This window comes from Oryctolagus cuniculus, chromosome 1, assembly GCF_051225735.1.
Source record: "Oryctolagus cuniculus isolate XC-2025 breed Fujian yellow rabbit chromosome 1, ASM5122573v1, whole genome shotgun sequence".
Taxonomy (NCBI): domain Eukaryota; kingdom Metazoa; phylum Chordata; class Mammalia; order Lagomorpha; family Leporidae; genus Oryctolagus; species Oryctolagus cuniculus.
This window is the reverse complement of record NC_142867.1, coordinates 195,958,746-195,982,188: the sequence shown is the minus strand read 5'-3', so window position 1 is coordinate 195,982,188 and position 23,443 is coordinate 195,958,746. Positions and strand designations below refer to the sequence as shown.

Sequence of the window (23,443 nt, the reverse complement as noted above, 5' to 3'; positions counted from 1 at the left end):
TATCACAAGAAGAAAGGCAGTAGGAATGGAAACCAAATCAGAGATGCAGAGACAGCCAGATATGGAACAGTTGTTTGGGATCAAAAAAAGGAATATAGCTCTGATGGATTAAAGAAGCACAAAAACCCAAACCTGTTTAAAGACAAACACATACAAGTATTGACAAGACGCTCATGGTGGAACTTCACATGTGTGTGTTTCCTCCAGACCTCAAGCCAGATTCAAAGCAGGCTGCTCCTCCCCAAGAAGGAAACACACACACACATACAGAGTAAATGTCCTCCTCCTTCTCCAAAAAATCTTCCCTGGAAAACCTGCATTAAGCTTGTATTATTCCTAAAGATAGCACTGAAAGATTTCCTTGTATACAGATATAAAAAAGGACTTGTATTCCAAGATTTTGCATGAAGCAGAAAACCCGAGCATTCCTCTGAATCTCTCACCTTCTGTTGAAATCAACCTGGATGGAGTGATCGATTACAAGATCAACAGGACAGATAGGGTTTATTTTCTCTGGATCACCCCCTAATTTTTTCACAGCATCACGCATTGCAGCAAAGTCAACCACAGATGGTACACCCCTAAGAGAGAGAGAATTAAACAGTAAATAAGTCTTACACACTTATAATGTTTCAGGTTTTGCCTCCATTGATAACATGGGCAAAGGACTATCTCATCAGAGGAGGTTAATAATGGGTGACCTAGAAAAGTGAAAATTTCTATTTCCTTGAGGAGGAATCAAATAGGTAATAAGTACTATGATTGAGCAGTATATCTATGTACTGTTTTATCACTGTAACAGATTCGATGGCAAGTATGCTCTAGAGAGAGAAATTATGTGAAAACGAGACACCAAAAAAAAAAAACAAAACTTGTGGCCATAACCGCCTCCCATTCACATGGTGGGTTAACAAAGACTTCCCGAAGACAAATGGGTCGCACTTTCAACTTCAGAGCAAATTCAAAGGAATGGATACAACAGAAAAGCAGGCTGTGAACCAGACTCACATTAAGTGGATCCTTCTTTCTTACTACCTTGGAAGTATAGAATTTGGGTGATTTTCCTCTAGAAAAATGAAACTGGGCTTCTAAGAAGGATGGAAAGTCAGGGTCTCACAGATGTGGAACAAGGACTCCTGGACTAGCAGGATGTGAGCTGAGGCTTGACAGCAACAGTCAGATCTGTGAACGACCTAGCCCCCTCCCCAGAGCACATCAGTGTTTCAAGTACAGTTATTCAAAACTACATTTCCCAAGTGACAGCACATGGAGAGAAAAAGGTTCTCAGCTCTGCTCCGTGCTACTTCACTCACCTTCCCTGACCTTACTCAGAACTAGGGCCTTTGTGATGAAGGACAAGGACCCTTGACACTGGAAAAGGTGGGGTGACTACACACCCCAGTGTGCTTAAGACAACCCAGTTTACTCTTCCTGCTGGGGGGTCAACAGCTCCCTTTTGCCCTCAAAAGTGTCTGGATATGTGGGTGATACATTATACTACAGTCACTACAGGGCTTTCTGTTTGTTTCTGCACCAACAGTTTCTCGAATGGCTGACAAGGGAGGCAGAGGAGAGTGAGGTGGTATTGGCTCACGTGAAGTCCTGCAGGATGACACGGGCAGGTTTGAATGGCACTTCTATGTTCATATGCTGCGTGACATTCCAGTTCAGGATATTTTCAATGTCTTCTTTCTTCACCAAAAACTTATCACAGTTCCGAACGGCTGCCTCCAGGAGAACTCTGATTGAAAACGGTAAGCGTCCTGGGAACAAGATAACAAACAAAACCAGTGGATACTTTCTTATCTATCAGGGCTCCCTATAAAGCGAATTCCTACATAAAGCTGATACAAGGTATCAGACTATTCTTCCAATAGGGTAAGAGGGTAAAGTGACCAATAGTTTATAAAATCTATGAATATAGAAGAGAGTTACGAGACATTTAGTAGGAGAAAATGCTCACAGTGAATAAAACCAAAATATCACAATTTATTCTTTCATACTAAATGGTTGCCTTGGATTCCAGTAACAGGAAGTTTCACTTACATCGATATCTCACCATCAGTGTAGATATTTACTGTTTTATATGTTAGCAAGTAATACATATTTATACAAACATGCAGGATAACATTTCTGCTCATGAGAAAGTAATCTCTGCAATTATAATTAAGCAAAGCACGGGCATGTCCATCTTTCAAAGGAAATGAAATCTTAAATACTATGTAGCATGGCCACTAGTAACTAGAGTTTCTAGGATAAAACACTAATTCATTTTAAAAAAAAAAACCCAAAACTTATTTATTTATAAAAACAAAAGTTCTATCTTGATATATGAAAATTATTGATCAACTGGAAATACTATCTAGAAAAAACAGTGCAAAGGTAGAAAAATCACAGGATTTGGAATAAAAAAAAAAAGACTTGTTTTCTTGTCCCCTGCTGCTGCACTCCCACTTGTTATCTGAGCATGTGTCTCTGACCCTCTCTGGGCTTCAGCTTCCTCAGTACTTAAGTGATACACATGCACAAATATGATCTACTGTGAAGTAGCTTTTTTTTTTTTTTTAATTTATTTATTTATTAGAAAGCCAGAGTTACAGAAAGAAGGAGAGGCAGAGAGAGAGAGAGAGGTCTTCCATCCACTGGTTCACTCCCCAGATGGCTACAATGGCTGGAGCTTTGCGGATCTGAAGCCAGGAACCAGGAGCCAGGAGCCAGGAGCCTCTTCCTGGCCTCCCACATGGATGCAGGGGCCCAAGGACTTGAGCCATCTTCTATTCCCAGGCCATAGCAGAGAGCTGGATCGGAAGTGGAGCAGCCGGGACTTGAACTGGCGCCCATATGGGATGCCGGCACTGCAGGCAGCGGCTTTACCCGCTACATCACAGCACTGGCCCCTGTGAAGTATCTTTCTTTCTTTCTTTTTTTTTTTTTTTTTTTTTTTTTGACAGGCAGAGTGGACAGTGAGAGAGAGAGACACAGAGAAAGGTCTTCCTTTGCCGTTGGTTCACCCTCCAATGGCCGCCGCGGCTGGTGCGCTGCGGCCGGCGTACCGTGCTGATCCGATGGCAGGAGCCAGGTGCTTCTCCTGGTCTCCCATGGGGTGCAGGGCCCAAGCACCTGAGCCATCCTCCACTGCCTTCCCGGGCCACAGCAGAGAGCTGGCCTGGAAGAGGGGCAACCGGGACAGAATCCGGCGCCCCGACTGGGACTAGAACCCGGTGTGCCGGCGCCGCAAGGCGGAGGATTAGCCTAGTGAGCCGCGACGCCAGCCAGTATCTTAAAAATATTACATATATCATCATTTCCTACTTACAAATGACCAAGACAAGCAAGGCATATGTGAGTTTGTATGAATTCAAGAATACTCAGCCATTCTCTGCTAATCGTATTCCAACAATCATAAAAGCAAATTAATTATTAGGCAAATAAGTGTCCACTTGCTATCAGAGCAAATAACATCATTAAGCTATGCACCTACCATATCTTGAATAGTCTAATTTATTCAAATTGAAGAACTTCTTTCCTGGTTGTGCAGGATCTAACGGCTCAGCAAGGTATGCAAATGGGTTGCTCATGATTACTGATGGCCACGTGTCTCTGGAAAAGAACTAAAATATTTATTTCTTTTTTGGAAGCTGGATCTCATTTATTTTTAATAATTATGGTACACATTCACTGAAAGAAATCACTTGTTACAAACGGGAGTGGTGGGATTTACACAGATACAAGAATGGCATTCTTAGCCAACAGAATGACCTTCTGTTAAGCCACTGGGAAAGCTAGCACTGGCCTCTCAGAGTGCATAAAATTCCAAAATTCTTTTGTTTTTATGGCTTCCCAACATTATTCTACTGTTAGAAGGAGCAACAGAAATGAAGGATGCATCTCGTGGTAAATCATGACTAGATGAACAGATTTTTGAGTTGGGTTCATGGCCTGCTTGGCAGGGGGGAAGAGTCCACAGAAGGTGACATTATGCAATTGTATAAACCTTGAACTTTGGTTGTAGAAACCCCACAGTAGCTGTTTTCTGGTGGATTTCCTGTATAACAATCTCCACAGTATTTTTAGTATCTTGAACACAGTTAGTAGTCTTCCCAGTTTGCCTTTGCATAAGGGTGTCAACAGTACAGTGACACCAGAGAATCTTTATACCACGGTGACAGAAAGGCCCAAACTTCCCAGATACCCCAGCTCTGGGAAGGACTTCTCATGTTTCTTTTTACAAATTACAAGTGGTACACAAGGGAAGACACTGTCCCTGAGCCCACCACATAAAGAAACACTGGTTTTAAATAACTACATAACTTAGAGCACTGGATGGAAAATGGGCTTTCTGTCCACCTTTTGAGCAAAAATCCTTCAATGAATCCAGTTTTCAATATTCTCAATTTGAAGATAAAAATAGTATTTCTCTGGTTAACCCCAAGGTTTTTATGGGTAAATATTCAACATTCAATATATTTATGGAATGACCAATATGAATATATTACTGTAAAATGAAAAACAAATCATGCATAGAAAAGGACAGTTTGTGAGGCTAAATAACTTACAAGGATGCCTTATCTCTACAGGCAGGCGCCTATCTTCATTAAGACACAAAAGGGACTGGGGCTGACAAGTCAGGACTAGGAGAAAGACTGGTCTCATTGCATATTCATGTTTACATTTTTAACTGAGTCCACATATAAGTTTTAAAAAGTAGTCAAAAATACAAAAGAAATGGGTATTAGTACATCTAAGTCCAGGGCAGGTTGGGCATTCCTAATCAGAAAGCCCGGGACACTCTGGGAGATCTGGAGAGCACTGGCATAGGGCCACAGTGAAAACTTCCACACCTGACTTTAGGTGATAGGAGGCAGTCAAACACTGATACACTAAGAGTACTCTATAAAGTGTTTATGAAATAAATGAATTTTGTGTTTAGACTTGGGTCTCATTCCCAAGATGTATCAAGATGTATATGCAAATATCTCAAAATCCAAAAAAAGTCAGGAATCTGAAAAAAGTGAGATATTGGATCTACTTTTGGTCGTAAGCATTTCAGATAAGGGATACTCAACCTATCGAGGCAGTTCTGGAGAGAGCGGCAATTGACTGAGAAGCAGTCGCTGGCTTCCTGTAGTTATGGGTGCAGCAGGTGACAGGACAAGCCACAGGTACCTGTAACAGGCACAGGATATTGTAGAGTTCAAGAAAGCAAGGCTGTCGGCCCAGTGCCCCATTCCCAGGAATCACTTTTCCTTCCTTGTCACTCTTGGTGTCAGCGGCAGCTGCCATTTGGCAGGAGAGAATTCCTTTGGGAATTCTGCATGAAAGTAAGAAACTAGCTAGAGATAAAGGAACATACTGTAACTATGTACCCTAGGCCTTGTGTATTAGCATTTCCTGGGCATCATTCTTGTTGAAAATACTGATTCCCAAGTTTCTCTTCCCTACCCCTTGACCTACTGAATCAGCCTAGATGGGGAAGGGGCAGAAATCACCCTCTTTAATCTCCCAGGTGATTCTAGCACATGTTCCATTGAGAATCATTGCTGGACATTGCCAGGAAAGGTACATACACTAATTCAAGAAGCAATGAGGCAACATAGAAGATACAGGAATTGAAAGGGCACATTCTAGAACAGGAGTTACAACCAAAATGCTTCCAGGGAACCCACACAAGTGAGACAGGGCAGGGTGCAAGGAGATGGTGGCTTTAGTTCTTGTGTGCACGTAAGATAACGTACCACACAAGTACAAGACATTTGTTATTAGTATCCAGTAACCAAGAAGTAACCAGGAGCAAAAGGCTAATCATTGCTTATAAAGAAACAGGCTAATGTGTGTGGAAGAAGTTTACAGATCTGTGGGATTAAACAATGAGACTAATTCCACTGACTGGAATTCAGAAGACAGATTTAAAGAGGTGGTAGTGCTACTCTCCCTTTGATTTGTTACCCATGCTACAGCCCCCAGACTTAACTTCTCACTCCAAACAGAAGCAACTGCAACAGTAAAATGGCTGCTTTTTCCACCTGGAAAAATCATCAACAGAAGAGTGTCCCACAAAGGCTGTGGATGTTCCTCTGTAGCCAGTGGAAATAGTGAGAAACCCTCACCACACCGAGCACGACAGGTCACTCACCTCTTTAAATAGCCTCAAGTCCCGACACTTCCCATTTCTGTGTCAAGTCCACTACTCCGAGTTCAAAATTCTATGGTGGAGCCAGAGGCTAAGTTGTACCAACATGTACCAGCATGCAGTAGGGGACCAAATGCCCTAGGCAGAACTGGAAGCCTCACATGATTCCAGCTGTTCCCAGCACACTATAAAGCCAGCTACCAGTGCTGGATGCACACAGTGACCAAGATGGCTCTTGTGGCTTATGTGGGATGAGCGGATGCCACTTGGACACCCACAACCCAGATCAGGGTGCCTGGTTTTGAGTTCAGGCTCTACTTCTGAATCTAGCTTCCTGCTAATGTACACTTCGGAAGGCAGCAGTAATGGCTTAAGTACTTGGATCCCTGACTCCATGCAGGAGACTCAGATTGGGTTCCAGGCTCCTGGTCTAGCCTTGGTTATTCCAACTGGGAAGTGAATCACAGATCAAAGATGTGTATGAGTGTGTATGTGTGTTGTGTGTGTGTGTGCGCGTGCCTTTCAAGTAGAAATAAACTCAAATTTATTTTTTAAATGGATTCTATAAAGAGATCTATTGTCTGCCTCCTTTTTCCCTTAGAAACTAGGTAACTGTTCAGTATCATTATAGTAATAAAGCAGAATTTAAGGGAAAGAGGAAACAATACTAAGCACCAGCATGAGCCAAATGCTTCTCTAACCCTGGCCACATCTAAACATATCATGATTCCCACTGTACAGCTAGCTCAGAGCAATGGAAAAACATGCCCCAGCTCTTTCCACCTCCAACTGCTGCCCTCTGGGTGAGAGACTCCTGCTCTGCAAGTGGTGCTTCCTGGCTATCTCCCACCAGGGCCTAGAGCTGAGGACAGTAACAAGAAATCCTCTCAGGATAGACTTCATTTTGTTTTTATTTTTTAAAAAGATTTATTTATTTGAGAGGTAGGGTTAGAGAGAGCGGAAGAGACAGAGAGGTCTTTCATCTGCTGGTTCACTCCCCAAATAGCTGCAACGGCCAGAGCTGTGCAGATACGAAGCCAGGAACCATAAGCCTCGTCTGGGTCTCCCACAGGGGTGCAGGGGCCCAAGCACTTGGGCCATCTTCTACTGCTTCCCCAGGCCATAGCAGAGAGCTGGATCGGAAGAGAAGCAGCCAGGACATGACCTGGTGCCCATATGGGATGTCAGCGCCACAGGCAGAGGTTCAGCCTACTATGCCTCAGTGCCAGCTCGAGGATAAACTCCGTTTTAAACTCAGGAGTTGCCTTTGCTACTTTCCAGGGGTCCTCTAGCAGCTAGGTCTGGGCTAGGCATTGTCACATATTCCCTGTCACTCTCTATGGGGCCATAGGTGAGTAGAAAACAGCAACTAAAAACCGGTTTTGCTTGCAAGTTGGGAAACAGCTTTCCATAAGCCTGCAGGACTCTGCAATTCAGAACCCACTTCAAAGTTCCACCCATATCACTTTGGCAGGAGTTCACGTGGTTCGGTGGTTCAGTAACTCCAAGAGAAAGTCAAAATCAACCAAGTTTCCAGGCAGGTGTGAGGGAAAAGATCTTTGGCTCGGGAATAGGTTGAGATTCAGAGGAGAATCTGGGCATTGTCAACGCTCCCAAGGTCCACATTTCCCTAACTCTCAAGCATTGCCACTGATCCTGCAAACTCCAAAATTATTCCAAGATCTAGAATTTGGTCTAGAAACTCCAACAATTGGGCAGAGAGCTCTTCCTACTCCTCCCATCCCCAGAAACAAGGCACAGACTCCATTGTTTGATTCCTGTCTTGTCTTATCTCCTATCTCTCCTCTGGGTTCTTGGCTCTTCCCCATTCTAGCTAATCCTCAATCAATGAAGACCAAAGAGAATGAACAGAGAGAGTATACGTAGATTTGGGGGGAGGGGTAAAGTGTTATTCTGGTTTGCTTTTTTGTGGAGGCAGCAGAGGCAGCAATCTGTTCCTGTAGCTACTTTTCTGGTTCTATGGAATGAACCGAGACTGCACTGAGGCAAGAGGAAAAGCGAAGGGGAAAGAAAGTATGGGCACTGCTGGCTTTTCAGCTGTCAGGCTGGGGCAATCACTCAGAACTTGTCCATTCTGAATGCTTATCAGAATGCTAAGGACAAACAGACAAATCTCTCTCATAGGTCAAAGTCCAAAAAAAAGAAAGGTCAATCTGAACTTAAAATACTGATGAGTAGAAGTTGGCAAGCATGAAGGAAGGCTGGATGATGGATACCAACATGCAGTGAGATGCAGGTTACAGGTTCTGGTGTCCCAGAGCACAGAGTGGTGACTGGAGTTCACAATCACGTACTATGTGCTGTACAAAGACCTGAGAGAGGAGCTGATAGACTCCAGGCCAACTGCCAGGTTTGATTGGTTTATCCCATACATATGTGGGTGGAAATGTTGCACTGAATCCCATAAAAATGTGCAACATTTTTAGCAACATATGCTAATCTAAAACTTAAAAAAAAAACCACTAAAATGACAAAAAGAAAAAGTACCCAGATCCCCTTAGAGTTTATAGAACATTCCCCTGACAAGGAAATAGACACTGAAAGAAAGTGATTGCCTCTTACTTTAGATAAACTCACTGTGCTCCCCAAAGTGTCTTTCCTTATCCACCAATGGAGCGAAACCACACTTTAGAGTCCTTGACTGTTCCTATGTAGTTTTAGACAGACTCTCATATTTCATCCATATGCACCAATCCAAGCTGCCCCTCCCTTCTCAGCATGTCCGCAGCTCCTTTCCCTCCCTGCCAGCCCCAGCAGGTCATCAACCTTGTTGAAAGAAAAGTCCTCTGTAATAGCAGAGTTTAGAATTTCATTGACTGAGTTTTAAATGCATTCGGATTTTTCCAAAAAATGGATTAGACCTCACATTGTTTTGGAGATTGCTTAACTCAGTAATTAATCACAAATCTTAATATGGCAATTATGTGATCTTTTACATCACTTTTAACCATACCATAAAAAAAATCTATCATTCATTGACACATAACAATTTACTCCAATCCTTATCCTTAATAATGTTTCCAGCATCACCATTCAAACAAGGCTGCAATCCCTGCACACACAGCTCCAGTAGGTCCTTAGTCCACTTCCTTAAACAAACTTCTAGCTTTCAGTTCCTAGAAGTAGGACAGTTGAATGAAAGTGTTTGCATATCTTCATTTGGTTACGCATCACCAGAACACCCGGGGAAGGTACTAGTTAAATGATTCTTTTCTCAAGAAGTGAATGGGGATGCCTAACCTAGGTAACATCATTTGTTTTTATCTTTGGCCAGAGATTTTTTTTTTAAAGCCCATTTTGGTATTTCTTTAATCACTAGTGACATTAAGTAATTTTCCATCTGTCTGTTAGACATCTGAATTTCTTCATTTGTAAACTGCTGGTCTGCCAGACAGGTCAAACTGAGTGACACCAAGATGGCCTCAGTGACCAAATGTTCTTGGTGACTGAGCTATTAATGTGGACGAGACTCAGCTCTGTAACCCTGGAGGGGCTGGAATTGCTATTGACCTGTATCGCATCCTGAGACTTGTAGTTTCTAAGATTTTCTCCTTATATGAATAGGGGACAGTCCCAAAATCTATTGCACAATTTGACCCCATGCTTGGGTACATCATGAGCTTCCTTGGTTATAGCAAGATAAGGGGCTAATCAGCTTAAATCATGGGCAAAATCCACTTTGGGGCCAGCGATCTTTCCTACACATGAATCCAGACTGAAGACCTGAGACCAGCAGCAATCTTGCAAGCAGATTTTGTGAAGGAAACTGAGCACAGCTTAAATGAATGTTAAACCATCATTTTTGTTAGAAACCATGCTGGACCATCCACCCAGCTGACAGTAAATATTAGTACTGGCACCTAAAAGTGGGGCCGTGCTATGAAGTTTATCTGTCTCATCCAGATTTACAGAAATGCTTGAAATAGTTGACTGACATTAGCTTAACGCCAATGATCGGACAAAAATAAGATTCTTCTCTTGGGGTTTCTCTTCAGCCTCTGGAGCATCTAAATTTATTATTCAAGTTGCTTCTGCTATTAGAGTTTGATCCTGCTCGGTTGCCACATGATAAAGAGGCATAGATGCTTATAGGCTGCACAAGCAACCAGAAGATTTCCAGTCAGAGGGACTAGAGGAGTAACCCAGCACAGCAGAACTCCTGTCAGTAGTGGGGTGAAGACAGGGTGTGTGTGGGCGTGTGGGGGAGGCTGGGGGAAGAGGAAGTCACACACGTCAGTCTCCAAGGGAGCTCACACAGTCTGAAAGAGCCTTCAGTAGACCCGCTGAGAATCACCTCTCTGTAGTCTACAAAGTGCAGAGAGCACACGCTCAACTGTTTATTTAAGGTCTCTAAAGACACAAGGAAGTTTTCAAAATCTGTGCAGACACCAGAAAGAGGTTTCTTCTGTATTTCAAGAGTTTTGCCCACCCCACCCACTTCCTCTCATCCTGAATTTCCATGGTTTCTAACTCCCAAGTTCAAGTAGTATAGCACATCTCTAGGGTTTACTTCAGTTCATTAGCTTCAGTTTTTTTCTGCTTAAGAAGAAATTAATTGGTTCCACTCTTAAACTGACTGTTGTATATCTAAATGTTATGCTGCTTATAAACAACTTTTTTTGGTTAAAAAGAAGATTCCAATGGTGCTGTCTATATAAGTGTAAACACTGAGGTCAGAACCACCCAGATCAGGGAATCGGTATAGCCTGCTAACTTGGTTCTTTTACAACAGAGGGCAGGGAATATAAGTTCTTTGCTTTATTAAATGTCGATGTGTGTGGGAAACTGGATAAACTAAACACCTCTGAGTAACCCCAGTGACTTGGTCACCTTTTTGATCCTGTAAGCTCTTCGAAATAATGATTTCAACAAAACAAAATCTCTTAAATGAGATACCTGTAACTAAAAGAACTCTGACGTAGAAGCCATCAGAACACCTGTGCATTTCACGAGAGGATGGAAGAGAAAGGAACAGCTTGGTAACAGAACCAATCCATCAACACAGCTTCTACCACGAATCACATGGAAGGCGCACTGCAGAGATGAGCAGAAATCTGCCCTCTAGACCAGAAAGCTTAGCCACCACGAGGTAACTAACCTGCCTCTGTCTGCTAAAATTTTAAGTTCAGAGTCTGTTTTCTCTCAATTTTCCATCCCACCCTAGACAACTAAGTAGTATGTTCTACATGTATTTCTAGATTTTCTTCTAAAGCTATATTGATTAAAGGATTCAGTTTCATTTTCACTTAGCCATGTAACTTTTCCACACCTTAGCTTCCCAATCTGTAAAGCAAAGTTGACAATTTTAAAAGTACTAAATGAAAAACAAAATTATTTATTTGTTCAATGTACAATTAGGCTATATGTCTAATATGTTCCAGGAACTCTTCCAGGTCCTATGGCTGTACAAGAAAACAGTGACAAATGCCCTACCCTCACGGTACTTCCATTTTTGTGGAAGCAGACAGACTATAAACAAACCAACAGATAGTGACCTGTCCTGTGGATAAGGCACAGTGGGCACAGCAGGGAGTGCAGGGGCTGTGGGCTATGTCAGATGATCAAAGGCCTCAGTGACATGGAGTCACTCAGGCAGAGTCTTGAGTGAAGCAAAAGGACAATCTACGTAGAACGTGGGGGAGAAGATCACATGCCAAGGTCCTGTGATGGTGACACAGTGCGTAAAAGTACAGCAGGCAGGCCAGAGTAAGTGAGGGCAAACAAGACGACAAAAAAGGCAGGGAGGTGGCGGAGGCCAAGCCACATGGAGCTTCGATGGCCACTGCAGGGACTTTGACAACCTACAAACTTCTGGCTGTACGTTTCATTTAAACTGTGGGCTTCCAACATCAAATCTGCTGAAGTCTGACAAGAAATGAAATCCTAACATGGAAGTATTAGAGTGCACTTATAAAGGAACTACTTCCTGAAATCTGACTGTTCCCCTCAACTTCAAGATGAAGTAACACTGGAAATTCTCAAGACGTATCACGAAAATGATCATGACTCACTTGTGCACAGTCACTGCCAAAAATAATGGTCAGAACTTGGGGGCCTGGGGCAATGCTGCGGTAGCACCTAGCAGAGCAGCCCTGCCTTTGTAAGGTTCCCCCGCTTCTGGCCGAGAGAGACTTAATACTCCCATTAAACTCATCTGTCATTAGCTGTAGCCACACAGACTCAAAAGTCAGAAACATTCATTTTACTCTTTAGTACCACTGTGGACAAACAAAAACAGAGTTTCGCAAAAAAAAAAAGTCTTGGTGAATGCCAGCATTTCTAAGCCCCAGAGAAGAGCTGAGAAAAGAAGTCATCGTGGGGTCAGACAGCAGAGGGAAAGCAGAGGCAGGACTCCTCAGAACGCAGCCCCCTGGCCCCGCCTACCCTCACCCTTTCCTCAGTTGAGACCATCCTCAGCCTGCGGGTCCCCTGTACTTGCAGCTCCCCCAGCATCAGCGGGGCTTAGGAAGTCCTACTGCATCCAAGTCTTGACAGGAAGAGGAACACAGGGGACAGAGTGGTGGATTTTTTTAAAGCATTACAGAGCAGCCCAGCGGAGACTTGTCCTTTAGAAGGTGATACATTTAGTGGATCATGGTAATGAACTTTCCAACTCAAATCTTAGGAATCAGAAGAGTGTCAGCACAAAAGGCTGGATGTCCGGCTGCCAGAAGTCTCTCAGGGCCATCTTCCCCTGTGTGACTTCACCAAGTTTCTGAAGCCAACCTGATTTCATCAGGGCAGGGCCCCAGAATGCCTGGACTCAGGCATGATGATTTAGGCTAATAAAGTTCTCAAGGGGCCGCCACCGTGGCATAGTAGGTTAAGCCTCAGCCTGTGGTGCCGGCATCCTACGTGGGCGCCGGCTGGTGTCCCTGCGGCTCCTCTTCTGACTCAGCTCTCTGCTTATGCCCTGGGAAAGCAGGGAAGAATGGTCCAAGGGCTTGGGCCCCTGCACCCTTGTGGAAGACCCAGAAGAGGCTCCTGGCTTCAGACTGGCCCAGCTCTGGCCGTTGCAACCATTTGGGGAATGAACCAATGGATGGAAGATCTCTCCCTGTCTTTCCCTCTCTCTGTAACTCTACCTATCAAATAAGTAAATATTAAAAAAAATTTTTCAAAAGTTTGATGTACAAACCCATCAGGGGGGCCTGGGTTCCTGTTTGCCGACAGGCACATTCTTTCCCCACAGCAGGGCTGCAGCATGGTTAGGGAATAGAAATCTGAAGCATGTTGAGAGGGGACAGGAACACAAACTCAAGTCCATCACTCTCTAGGCAACAATGCCCAAGTTCTACCATGGTGACTCACACCATCATGCCACCTACACTGACTCCTACTGCACTGGGTAGAAGATGTGACAAATACGTTAAAAAAATATGTTAACACAGCAGTATTAGACCTAAGTACATCCGGTACCTGGGTCTCTCTGGATTGTCTAAGAGAAGAAACTGATCTGATTCATTCATACACTTGATATGTATGGACCAGTGGGGTGAAGGCATAAAGCTCCCCATCTAACTTCAGTCACTCACAGATGGGGGAGACCGGCCGGGAGGTGACCACAGTATCACGCAGTCCATGCTATGGAAGGGACAAAGAAAAATCCACGGAGAGCACCTAACCCACAGTGGGAGGGAGTCAGTAAGGCAGCACCTTGCACGAGGCTTCCAGAATCACACCGAGGTAGGGAGTCAAGGGAACACTCTGGCAGAGAAAACAAGCTGCGGAAGGGCACAAAGTGGGCAGGGAGTCGTTGAGCGGCTCCATGTGGCTGAGACACAGGGTGCACACAGGGAAAGGCTAAGAGCGAGAGGACACATCAGGGTCCACACTAGGAGGGATCTCACTGAAGGATCCGGATTTACGCCAAAGACAAGCAAGTCCCATCCAAGGATTCGAAGTTGCGATTTTCAAGACCAGATGTGCCTTTCAGCGACACTGGTGACAGCATACTCTTGACTTGGGAAGGATGCTGGGCTGGTGTCAGGAAGGCAGGGCACAACGCTACTACAGGCATCAAGTCAGAAAAACGCGGCAGAGGTCATGGCGAGCGGCAGGAAGGAAAAGATCCCACGGAGAATCAGGGACACAGAACGGGTTGGAGGTTGCAGAGGTATAGGACAGCTCAGTGGTTCCCATGTGGGCAAGTTGGCAGTCATTGACTAAGACGGTAGCAGGAATGCTGGTTTGGGGATGGCCAGTGGGTAGTTGCATCTGTGGGCCTAGAGCTCAGGAGGCTGGGCTATGACAGAAGTTGGTTTAAAAAAAAAAAAAAAAAAAGAACCAGTGCTATGTTACTCCAGAAGTCCTAGAGCCAGGAGTGTTGTGTGCCAGGGAGTGCCAGCACCTCATCCATGCTGTGCCCATCCAACTCTGTGACAAAGGCATCAAACACGAAGCCAGAGTCAACTCTACTGTACCAACAAGCAACAAACGTGACATCACTTTAGAGTCACTTCACATATGAAGGGACTTCAAAAAGTTCACAGAAAAATACGTTAAAAGATAAGTTTATTTTTTTGCCAAACCCCTCCCTCCACTCCAAAATCCAGTTTTTTTTCTTTTTTTAGAGTTAAAGACAGTGAGAGGGAGAGACAGAAAGGTCTTCCTTCCGTTGGTTCACTCCCCAAATGGCCACAACAGCTGGAGCCACGCGATCCGAAGCCAGGAGCCAAGTGCTTCTTCCCAGTCTCCCATGTGGGTGCAAGGGCCTGAGCACTTGGGCCATCTTCTACTGCTTTCCCAGGCCACAGCAGAGAGCTGAATTGGAAGTGGAGCAACTGGGATTCGAACCGGCACCCATATGGTATGCCGGCACCGCAGGCGGAGGATTAACCTACTGCGCCATGGTGACGGCCCCAAGTTTTTCTCTCTTTTTTTTAAACATTTATTTATTTATTTATTTGAAAGGCAGAGTTATAGAGAGACAGAAGAAGAGAGAAAGAAAGGTCTTCCATCTGTTGGTTCACTCCTCAAATGGCCACAACAGCCAGAGATGGGCCCATCTGAAGCCAGGAGCTTCTCCTAGGTCTCCCATGTGGGTTTCGGGGTCCAAGCACTTGGGCCATTTTCTACTGCTTTTACAGGCCATAGCAGAGAACTGGATGGCAAGTGGAGCAGCTGAGTCTCAAACTGGTGCCCATATGGGATGCCGGTACTTCAGGGGTGGCTTTAACTGCTAAGCTACAGTGCCAGCCCTTCCACAGTTTTTTCATATAACAGATTCTTGATTAACTTCTTGAAGTCAGCTTTCTCACCAAGATCCAGATAATCAAATGGATTTTAAAACTGAAATCTCACTTTAAAACAATCTTTAAACCCTAAGGTACGTAAATGACCAGTCAACCCCTAAAACACCCTTGATTTGGGCAAAAATTGTTTGATAAATAACTTCTTAAAATGCATTGATATGAATAACATAGGCATCACCAGCACCTAGAAAGTGACTGAGGCCTGATCTGAGCAGAAGGCTCTGTGAATCATTAACACTGGAGCAGTGCTGTGGCACATATGGTTAAGCAGCGGCCTGCAGCACTGGCATCTCATATCACAGCGCAGGTTCCAGTTCTGGCTGCGCGGCTTCCGATCCAGCTCCCTGCTAATGTGCCTGGGAAAAGCAGTGGAAGATGGCCCAAGTAACTGAGTCCCTGCCACTCACTTGGGACACCCTGATGGAGTTCCAGTGTCCTGGTTGTTGTGGCCATTTGGGCAGTGAATCAGCAGATGAAAGTTCTCTCTCTTCTCCCCCACTGCCATGTCACCCTGCTTTTCAACTAAATAAAATAAGTCTTTAAAAGAAAACCATGTAACATCACTAAAGCCCATCTTGAAGCCAGTCTCAAGCCTCCAGCCCACGCAGAACTGCACTTCATTTGTCTGACCTGCACTTGCACACGGCAGACTCTGGGCAGTGGTTTGTTTACCTCTCCTCTTCGTAATCAAAATTCAAGCCTGGTGAGTCACGCAGGATGCTTTAGCTTACTCATGACATACCTTCATGCACGGTGTCACAACTTGTACCTGGCTTTGTAATTCTGCAGTAACGGTCACAGAGAGGAAGCCGAGGATGATGAACGAAGTGCTCCTTACACATCTGCTGGAGCAATGCCCAGGCAAGTCCACTATCTAAAGAGGGACCTGCCCAGATTCTTAGATGGAGACAAGAGAATGAGACTCACAGCATCCTTCCTGCAGTCCTGTTGCCTCATCAAAGGTGGATTAGCTTTTGACAATGAAGACTAAGTAAAGCAGAAGAACTGGCTCAGAAAGTATGTCATTTTAGCAATTCTAAACAGGTGAAGGGGTACAAGATGTGTCTCCAAAGACACAGAACACTTAGCAAATGGTGTCATGCCTTTGCCTGTTTGCAACAGCTAGTCCCAAAGCCCTTTGGTTTTGATTCTGCACTTAGAATCAGACTCTGCTGTTTTACTGTTGTAGACAAGATTCCCGTTAGCACCCTGAACCTCCGACTGGGGAAGGAAGGAACCATCTTCGCTGTTCTGCCCAGCTGACAAGGGCTGCTGGGATAATGAAACAAGGTAGCACGTGAAAGCACACTGTACACTGGGTATCTGTGGGCTGCCACAACTCATCAGAGTACTGCGGACTCATTTCCTAGGGGCATCACAGGCTCTTGCTTGTAGCTGGTGAGATTTAATTCTGCATTTTTTTTTTTTTTAATTTTTATTTATTTATTTATTTTTTATTTTTTGACAGGCAGAGTGGACAGTGAGAGAGAGAGAGACAGAGAGAAAGGTCTTCCTTTTGCCGTTGGTTCACCCTCCAATGGCCGCCGCGGCCGGCGCGCTGCGGCCGGCGCACCACGCTGATCCAAAGGCAGGAGCCACTTACTTATCCTGGTCTCCCATGGGGTGCAGGGCCCAAACACTTGGGCCATCCTCCACCGCACTCCCTGGCCATAGCAGAGAGCTGGCCTGGAAGAGGGGCAACCGGGACAGAATCCGGCGCCCCGACCGGGACTAGAACCTGGTGTGCCGGCGCCGCTAGGCGGAGGATTAGCCTAGTGAGCCGCGGCGCCGGCCTAATTCTGCATTTTAAAACAACAAATATTTAAAATACAGTCAATAATCACTCTTGGGGCAGGTATTTGGCCAAGTGGCTAAAATGCTGCTAGGGACACTCACATCCCATGTGGCAATGTTTGAGTTCTGGCTCCACAACTGATTCCAGCTTCCTGCTGATGCACACCCTGGGGCAGCAGGTGACGGCTCAAGTACTTGGGTCCCTGCCACTCATGTAAGAAAACTGGATGGAGTGCAGAGCTCCTGTGAGCATTTGGTGGAGTGAACAAGTAAAGGAACAAATAAAATGAAAAACAAATCAATTTTAAAAAGAAAAAAAATTCACTCTTGACCATCATAGTGACCCAGTCTTAATTAGCTTTATTTTTCAGGCCTTTTCCCTGGGGTGGAGGGTTGGGGAAGCACTCTTAGATCAGAGAAGATGTAAGGCTTCAGATATACATATATATGTAACAAAAATGACAAAAGATCATAAAAACTTTTCCTTAAGAAAAGCTATTTTTTATACTAACTCAAATCAAGACTCTTTTTGTAAAAATTCTTTAAAATTTTTAAAATTTCCATGCAGGTGAGAAAAATATTCTTGGCACCCAGTAATACCTGAAATTTTTTCTTTTAATGTGATGATTCTCTTTTGTATTTCAAATTTTTTTTCCAGTGGACTCCATCAATTCAAACTAATTTAACTTGCATTTCTGGAGTGTCTCCTTTGCATTAAGCATTGCTAAGTACCATGAAGAAAAGCAAATGACGAAAACGCTCCTTTGATATGAAGATTACAATCTTCCAAGAAGACTAAGACAAGCACATAATGACAAAATGGTAAGAGTCTTAAGAAAGGTCAGAGAAAAGTGACAGCTACAACTTGAATTAGACTAGCAGGCAGAGGGGAGGGCATAGCAGAAGCAGAGAAGCAGGCTAACACTGTAAGTGTTCAAAGACCACTCAGCAGTCCCGTCTGGCTGACATCAGGGCAGAGCAGATGAAAGGTTTCTATTCCAGCAGTCAGTAAACACTGCTACCAAAAAACGAAGATGCCAACTCCTGGCGAAGGACGAGCAGTGAGGCGCACTGGCTTTTAATGCTCCTGACTGTTGAAGCTGAACATTCCCACTCTCCTCCCCACTCGCTATGTGTGAAACTTCCCAATAAAAGTAGCTACAAAATGGGAGCGAAGGCCAACAGATCCAGAAGTGGTCGGCTGACGGATTCTTGGGCACTGGTGCTAATCCTATGAAGAACTTCCTGAGTTCCCGACAGCTGGAGGGAGAGGGTCAGAATGGACTGTGCAGGGGAAGGGGGAAGCAGACAGGGCACAACAGGACTGCAAAGGCCAGTGTGCCTGTTTTTGCTTCCCCTCCCAATTTCCATAGAGAGCACGAGAGCAGCAGGGGGCTGCTACCTGGCACACCTGGGTCACTGTGTCTTCAGTGTGCTATGGGGGTTAATTCTGGTCACATCAAATGTAGAAAAATTGATAAGCAAGAGAAGGAAACTGAAAAAGCAACTGTACTCCAGCACCAAGAGAAAATTCCTCATGGTTTTGGCACCCATTACCTTGTCCATGCAGGTTCACACTGACACATCTGCATGTGCTTTCTGTCTTCAGGAATGATTCTGTGTTACATGCTTTTCAGTTTAAAAACTACAACAGCATGCTCCAACACCAGTTGAAGGGTTACATACTTTGACCTCGAACTTTTAACCTTGGACAAGAGTTGAAGTCAAACATTAATGCTGTTCATTGAAATGTGCTGATCTGAGAAGGATTTGTTATTTTAAGTTAATAGATACTAGTATTATATATCCCAGTTCAGAAGAGTGATATGAGAAAGCACTTTGTTTTACTGGAGAAGTGGAGAGGTGGCAACATTCTTACTGAAAAAAACTCTTCCTTTTAAAAGTATAAGTTGTTGAGATTGCAGTGTTTTGTTTGATTTTTAAGTTGTAAAAATAATACGTAAATGTTGTAGGATAGGCAGACATGCGGTATCACAAAAAGTAATAAAACTTCCCTGTCTTCCTTCTACCACATTCCACTACCTCAAACTGGCTAAGAGGTATGCTTGTTTTCCAGATATTCATGAGGCTATTTTAAATACATGGAATGTGTAATCACACACACCCTTTACATACCTATACAGCTATTCAAAAATACACAGGTATTCATACAGTGTGCACATACAATATGATGAGAATTTTCTTAAAAAAGTTAATAATTCTTTTTTCCTTGGCCCTGGAATCAGAATAGTTATTAAAGACACTACAGGTTTTGCATAAGAACACCCAAAATTCCCATACTGCAGGTCCATCTATCCCAGCAGAATGTCAAAAGTGGCTCCAGGATGGGAGCTGGGAATAAAGACTCTCACTCACCAACAATGGCTGTGTCCTTAAAGCTAGAATATTCCTGGTCTTAAACAACCTACTACAGTTTCTTCCATATTTGATTTGAAACCCTTCACAGTTCTTACATCCAGTTTTAGCCACCTCAGAGATCCAAGTCCCTGGCATTCATGCATAAAGTCTTGAAGAAATTCCAATTCCATGAAACAAGGCTCCTGTTCTCATACTCTAAGACAGAGGTAGAGGTCTGCAAACTCAGCCTAGCACTAGCATATCATTAAAATATGCCTGCTCTGTGGTGTAGTGGGTAAAGCCGCCACCTGCAGTGCCAGCATTCCATATGGGTGCGGGTTCAGGTCCTGGCTACTCCATTTCCAATCCAGCTCTCTGCTATGTCCTGGGAAAGCAGTGGAAGATGGCCCAAATGCTTGGGCCCCTGCACCTGTGTGGCAGACTGGGCAGAAGCTCCTAGCTCCGGATCTGAGCAGCTCCAGCCGTTGTGACCATTTGGGGAGTGAACTAGTGGATCAAAGATATCTCTCTCTCTGCCTCTGCCCCTGCCTCTCTGTAATGGTGACTTTCAAATAAAGAAATCTTAAAAAAAAAAAAAAATCAAAAATCACAGTGGAAAGCCCAGTGCTATGACATAGGAGGTAAAGCCACTGCCTGCAGTGCCTGCATCCCATATAAAAAAATAAATAAGTTCTGTTGGAACATAAAGACGTTCATTTGTTTGCAAATTGTCTATGGCTGCTTCCACAGGACAGCTGTGCTGAGTAACAGCAATCTGCCCTTCTACACAAAGTTTGCTGACCGATATTCTAGGATATGGTGAAAACATACTGTTTTTTGCTATCAAAAATTTTGGAGGACTTTAATCAAATAGCCCATATCCAGTGTCTTTGTCCAGGATAACGAGTCAATTTTCTACTAAAAACAAACCAAAAAGCACCTTAGTTCTGACAGAACCAGTGGTATGCCAGTAAAATGTTTAATAAGTCACTCTCCACGGGGGAAAAAGCCCCCATTTGTAGCATCTGTCTAATTCCACAGTGCACATGTTCCCATTGTGGCCTACTTCAGGTGAAAACTGTGATGCAACTGAACGCAGAGGTGGGAAAAGCCAGTCGCAGTAAAGCACGGGTTTTTGGGACACCTGCTATCAATGACCCAACCCCTCACTTTAAAGTCAGAAACACTGAAGCTGGACAAAGCGTTCATCCAAGGCTGGAGGCAAATTCCCACACAGAGTCTGGCTGCACCACGGAGAGCTACTTCCTCCACAAAAGCAAGCCAAAGGGAAACCAGGCAAAGCAGGTCTACCCCAGGTGTATGGTAATAAACACTGCCTTTCATCACCACCTTCCCAGGTTTGCTCAGCGCGTGCTTCGGAAGCACACTTCCAGGAGGGAGTATCTTCCTTCACACAGGGCCATGTCTAATGCAAACACTCTGGCAGCGGACTGTCCCAATTAGCCAGGAGTCACCTAATCTATGACTACAGCTCCTCCTGCGTTCACCACTTTCTGGGTGATGTGATAGGCAGTCAACAAATATCTCTGAAAAGAGAAAGGAATGAGAGACTCCACCATTGTAGTGGAGTCTTAAGCAAAGAACACAGCGGGTGCTCCGCGTTCAGGGCCCAGTCTTATCTCCACCTGTGGACCATGCAACAGCCGGTGCTCATGGGCAGTAACATTTCTCAAGTGTCTGTGGCAGCATCTGAGCTCCATCAGAGCTCGAGAGGCTCTGCTGGAGAGAGGAACAGAAGGAAGTCAGAATTTTCTTCCTTTGCCATGTTAATTTCTACCTGGAACTTGCACTGACCCAGTGTGACGCCAAGGAGAAAGGCTGATGGCGGACATCCCTCTACCCTACACCAGGAGGAGCACCACTCCCAGGGACACACCTCTGAAAGGGGAAAGAGCACCGCGATGGGGCATCACACTCCAACAAGCTCAAGGCTAGCAGCTACGCAACTGCAAACAGCAATGAGGAAAGGAAGGCGAACGCATACCTCCCTGCTATTCTGGAAATCCCTTTTTGACTACTTGGCAATTCTCACACCAACCCCTACACACTTGGCAGGTCCTGCTAGGCACAGAAACCATCAAAGCCATGGGTGAGCGAGCACTGTCAGGCTTTCAAGAGGACAATGAGATTTGTCACGGCTTACGGGACACCTAGTGCCAGGTTTCTAGGATGAGGTTAAGCTTGGTTCCACACAGCAGAGGTTTGCACTGTCCATGGCATGGGTGGTGTGTGTTCCCACCCAGATGACAGATCACCAAAGAGAAACACGCCCAGCCAGTTAAACCTCTGAAGCTCTCTACCTATACCAGAGGTTCTCAAAGTGTGATGCCGGGAGAACGCCTGGGTGTCTGCAAGGTGAAAATCCCCTTTATCGGGACTAGTAGCCTTTTTCAAGCTCCTGTTTTCGGGAGAATACCGTGGAACAATCTAGAAGCTACAAATGATAAGGGATATTGCAACAGACTTAACACAGAAGCAGATAGGACAACCCGGCCTCTCCTATGAAGCCTGACCTTCAGGAAGTTTGCAAAAACGTAAAACAATGCCACACTTCGCAAGAACGTTCTGTTTGAAGAAAAACACTGCTTTTCAGGAAAATGAGAGAGACTTGTTCATTATGAAATATAGTACTAACTTCTCAGTTCTGTTTCTACACTGTAAGTACTTCTAGGAGTAAGCCACATGAACACAGGCTCCCTGGGATACTAAGTTTTCAGAGTGTCAAGGAGCACTGGTTTCAGAACGGGTTGGGAACTTCTCTATTGCACGCTGTCCCTGGTGAGGTCCTGGATGAATCGCGAAAAGCACCCCAATCTCCTGCTTCACTCTCAAACGGGTCAGGTGGACCGGGGGTCGCTCCCCTCGGCCCATCTTCCCTCTACCCGTCGGGGTGGAGTCCCCAGTCTGCCCGCCCAGCTTCGGCGAGGGTTTCCCTCTCAGGTCATTCTGGCCTGGACAAGGACGCTCCAATGAGGCCCGCACCGCCTCAGGGTCTGGGGTCTAGGCTCTCGCGGCGGGCGGCACGCGCAGCCAAGCTAAGAGGGGCCGGCAGAGACGCGTCCACTTCCCGACCCCTGTGCCCGGAGCGACACAGGCAGGGGACAGCGCAAAGAGGTCACCCCGGGCCTCCTCTGGGCTCGCCCCCACCCCCACCCCCTGGCCGCTACTGCCTCGGGCGCGGCGGAACCAGCCCGCACCGACGCCCCGGGGGGCCTGGGTGGCCGGCGCTCCCCCGGCGGACCCCGGTCGGGCCGAGCCTACACTCACCGCAGACAGCTCGGTGGGGATCCCGCGACTTGCGCGCGCGGACCAGGCTGCGGGGCTCGTTCCCGTGTGCTGCGCGGTTCCAGCCACCGCCTCCACGCTCCTCCTCAGCTGCCCCGGGGCTGCCGGACGCCGAGCCGAGCGGGGGCGGGGCGGGCAGCGGGATAGGGCGGCGAGGGCCGGAACCAGCGGGCGCGGCGGCCGGAGGGGGCGGGGCCGGACCGCCTCCGCCCCGCCCATGCCCCGCCCCTCCCCGGTGGACCTAGCAGGAAGGGCGGGGGCTCCTCCGTCTTCTTGGTCCACAGCCAGGGCCATTGTCGCTCTCGTTGCACTAGAAAGTGAGCCGACGGTGTGGCCGTTAACTGCAGAGGCTTCGTTATCTGGTGGCCCCGTACATGTGTAGCTGCCCTTGCTGAGTTCCCAGTAGCAAAAAGCACACGTGGGCATGGGGATCGCGCTGTCAGGACTGAGCTTCCCCGTGTCTGAGGCTTAGGAATGCACAATTTTCATGTGTAAGGTTTTTTTGTTTTTTAACGTATGTACTTTCTAGTGTGTACACCTGTCCGAAGTCCGAGAAATGACACTGAGTGGGCGGTCCCGA

General features: G+C 45.7%; 1 protein-coding gene across 3 annotated transcripts in view; it reads right to left on the bottom strand.

The window, feature by feature from the left end:
- Nucleotides 1-23,022, bottom strand: part of ACO1 (aconitase 1) — a 60,901-nt gene extending 37,879 nt beyond the window's left edge. The window contains exons 1-5 of one of the 3 annotated variants that reach the window (XM_008248341.4): nucleotides 22,846-23,022; nucleotides 5,067-5,166; nucleotides 3,482-3,611; nucleotides 1,595-1,763; nucleotides 444-581 (exon numbers count right to left, since the gene is read on the bottom strand). In XM_008248341.4, coding sequence (XP_008246563.3) covers nucleotides 444-581; nucleotides 1,595-1,763; nucleotides 3,482-3,578 — 404 coding nt within the window. In that variant the 5' untranslated portion in view covers nucleotides 3,579-3,611; nucleotides 5,067-5,166; nucleotides 22,846-23,022. 3 annotated transcript variants of the gene reach the window in all.
- Nucleotides 23,023-23,443: the final 421 nt, after the last annotated feature.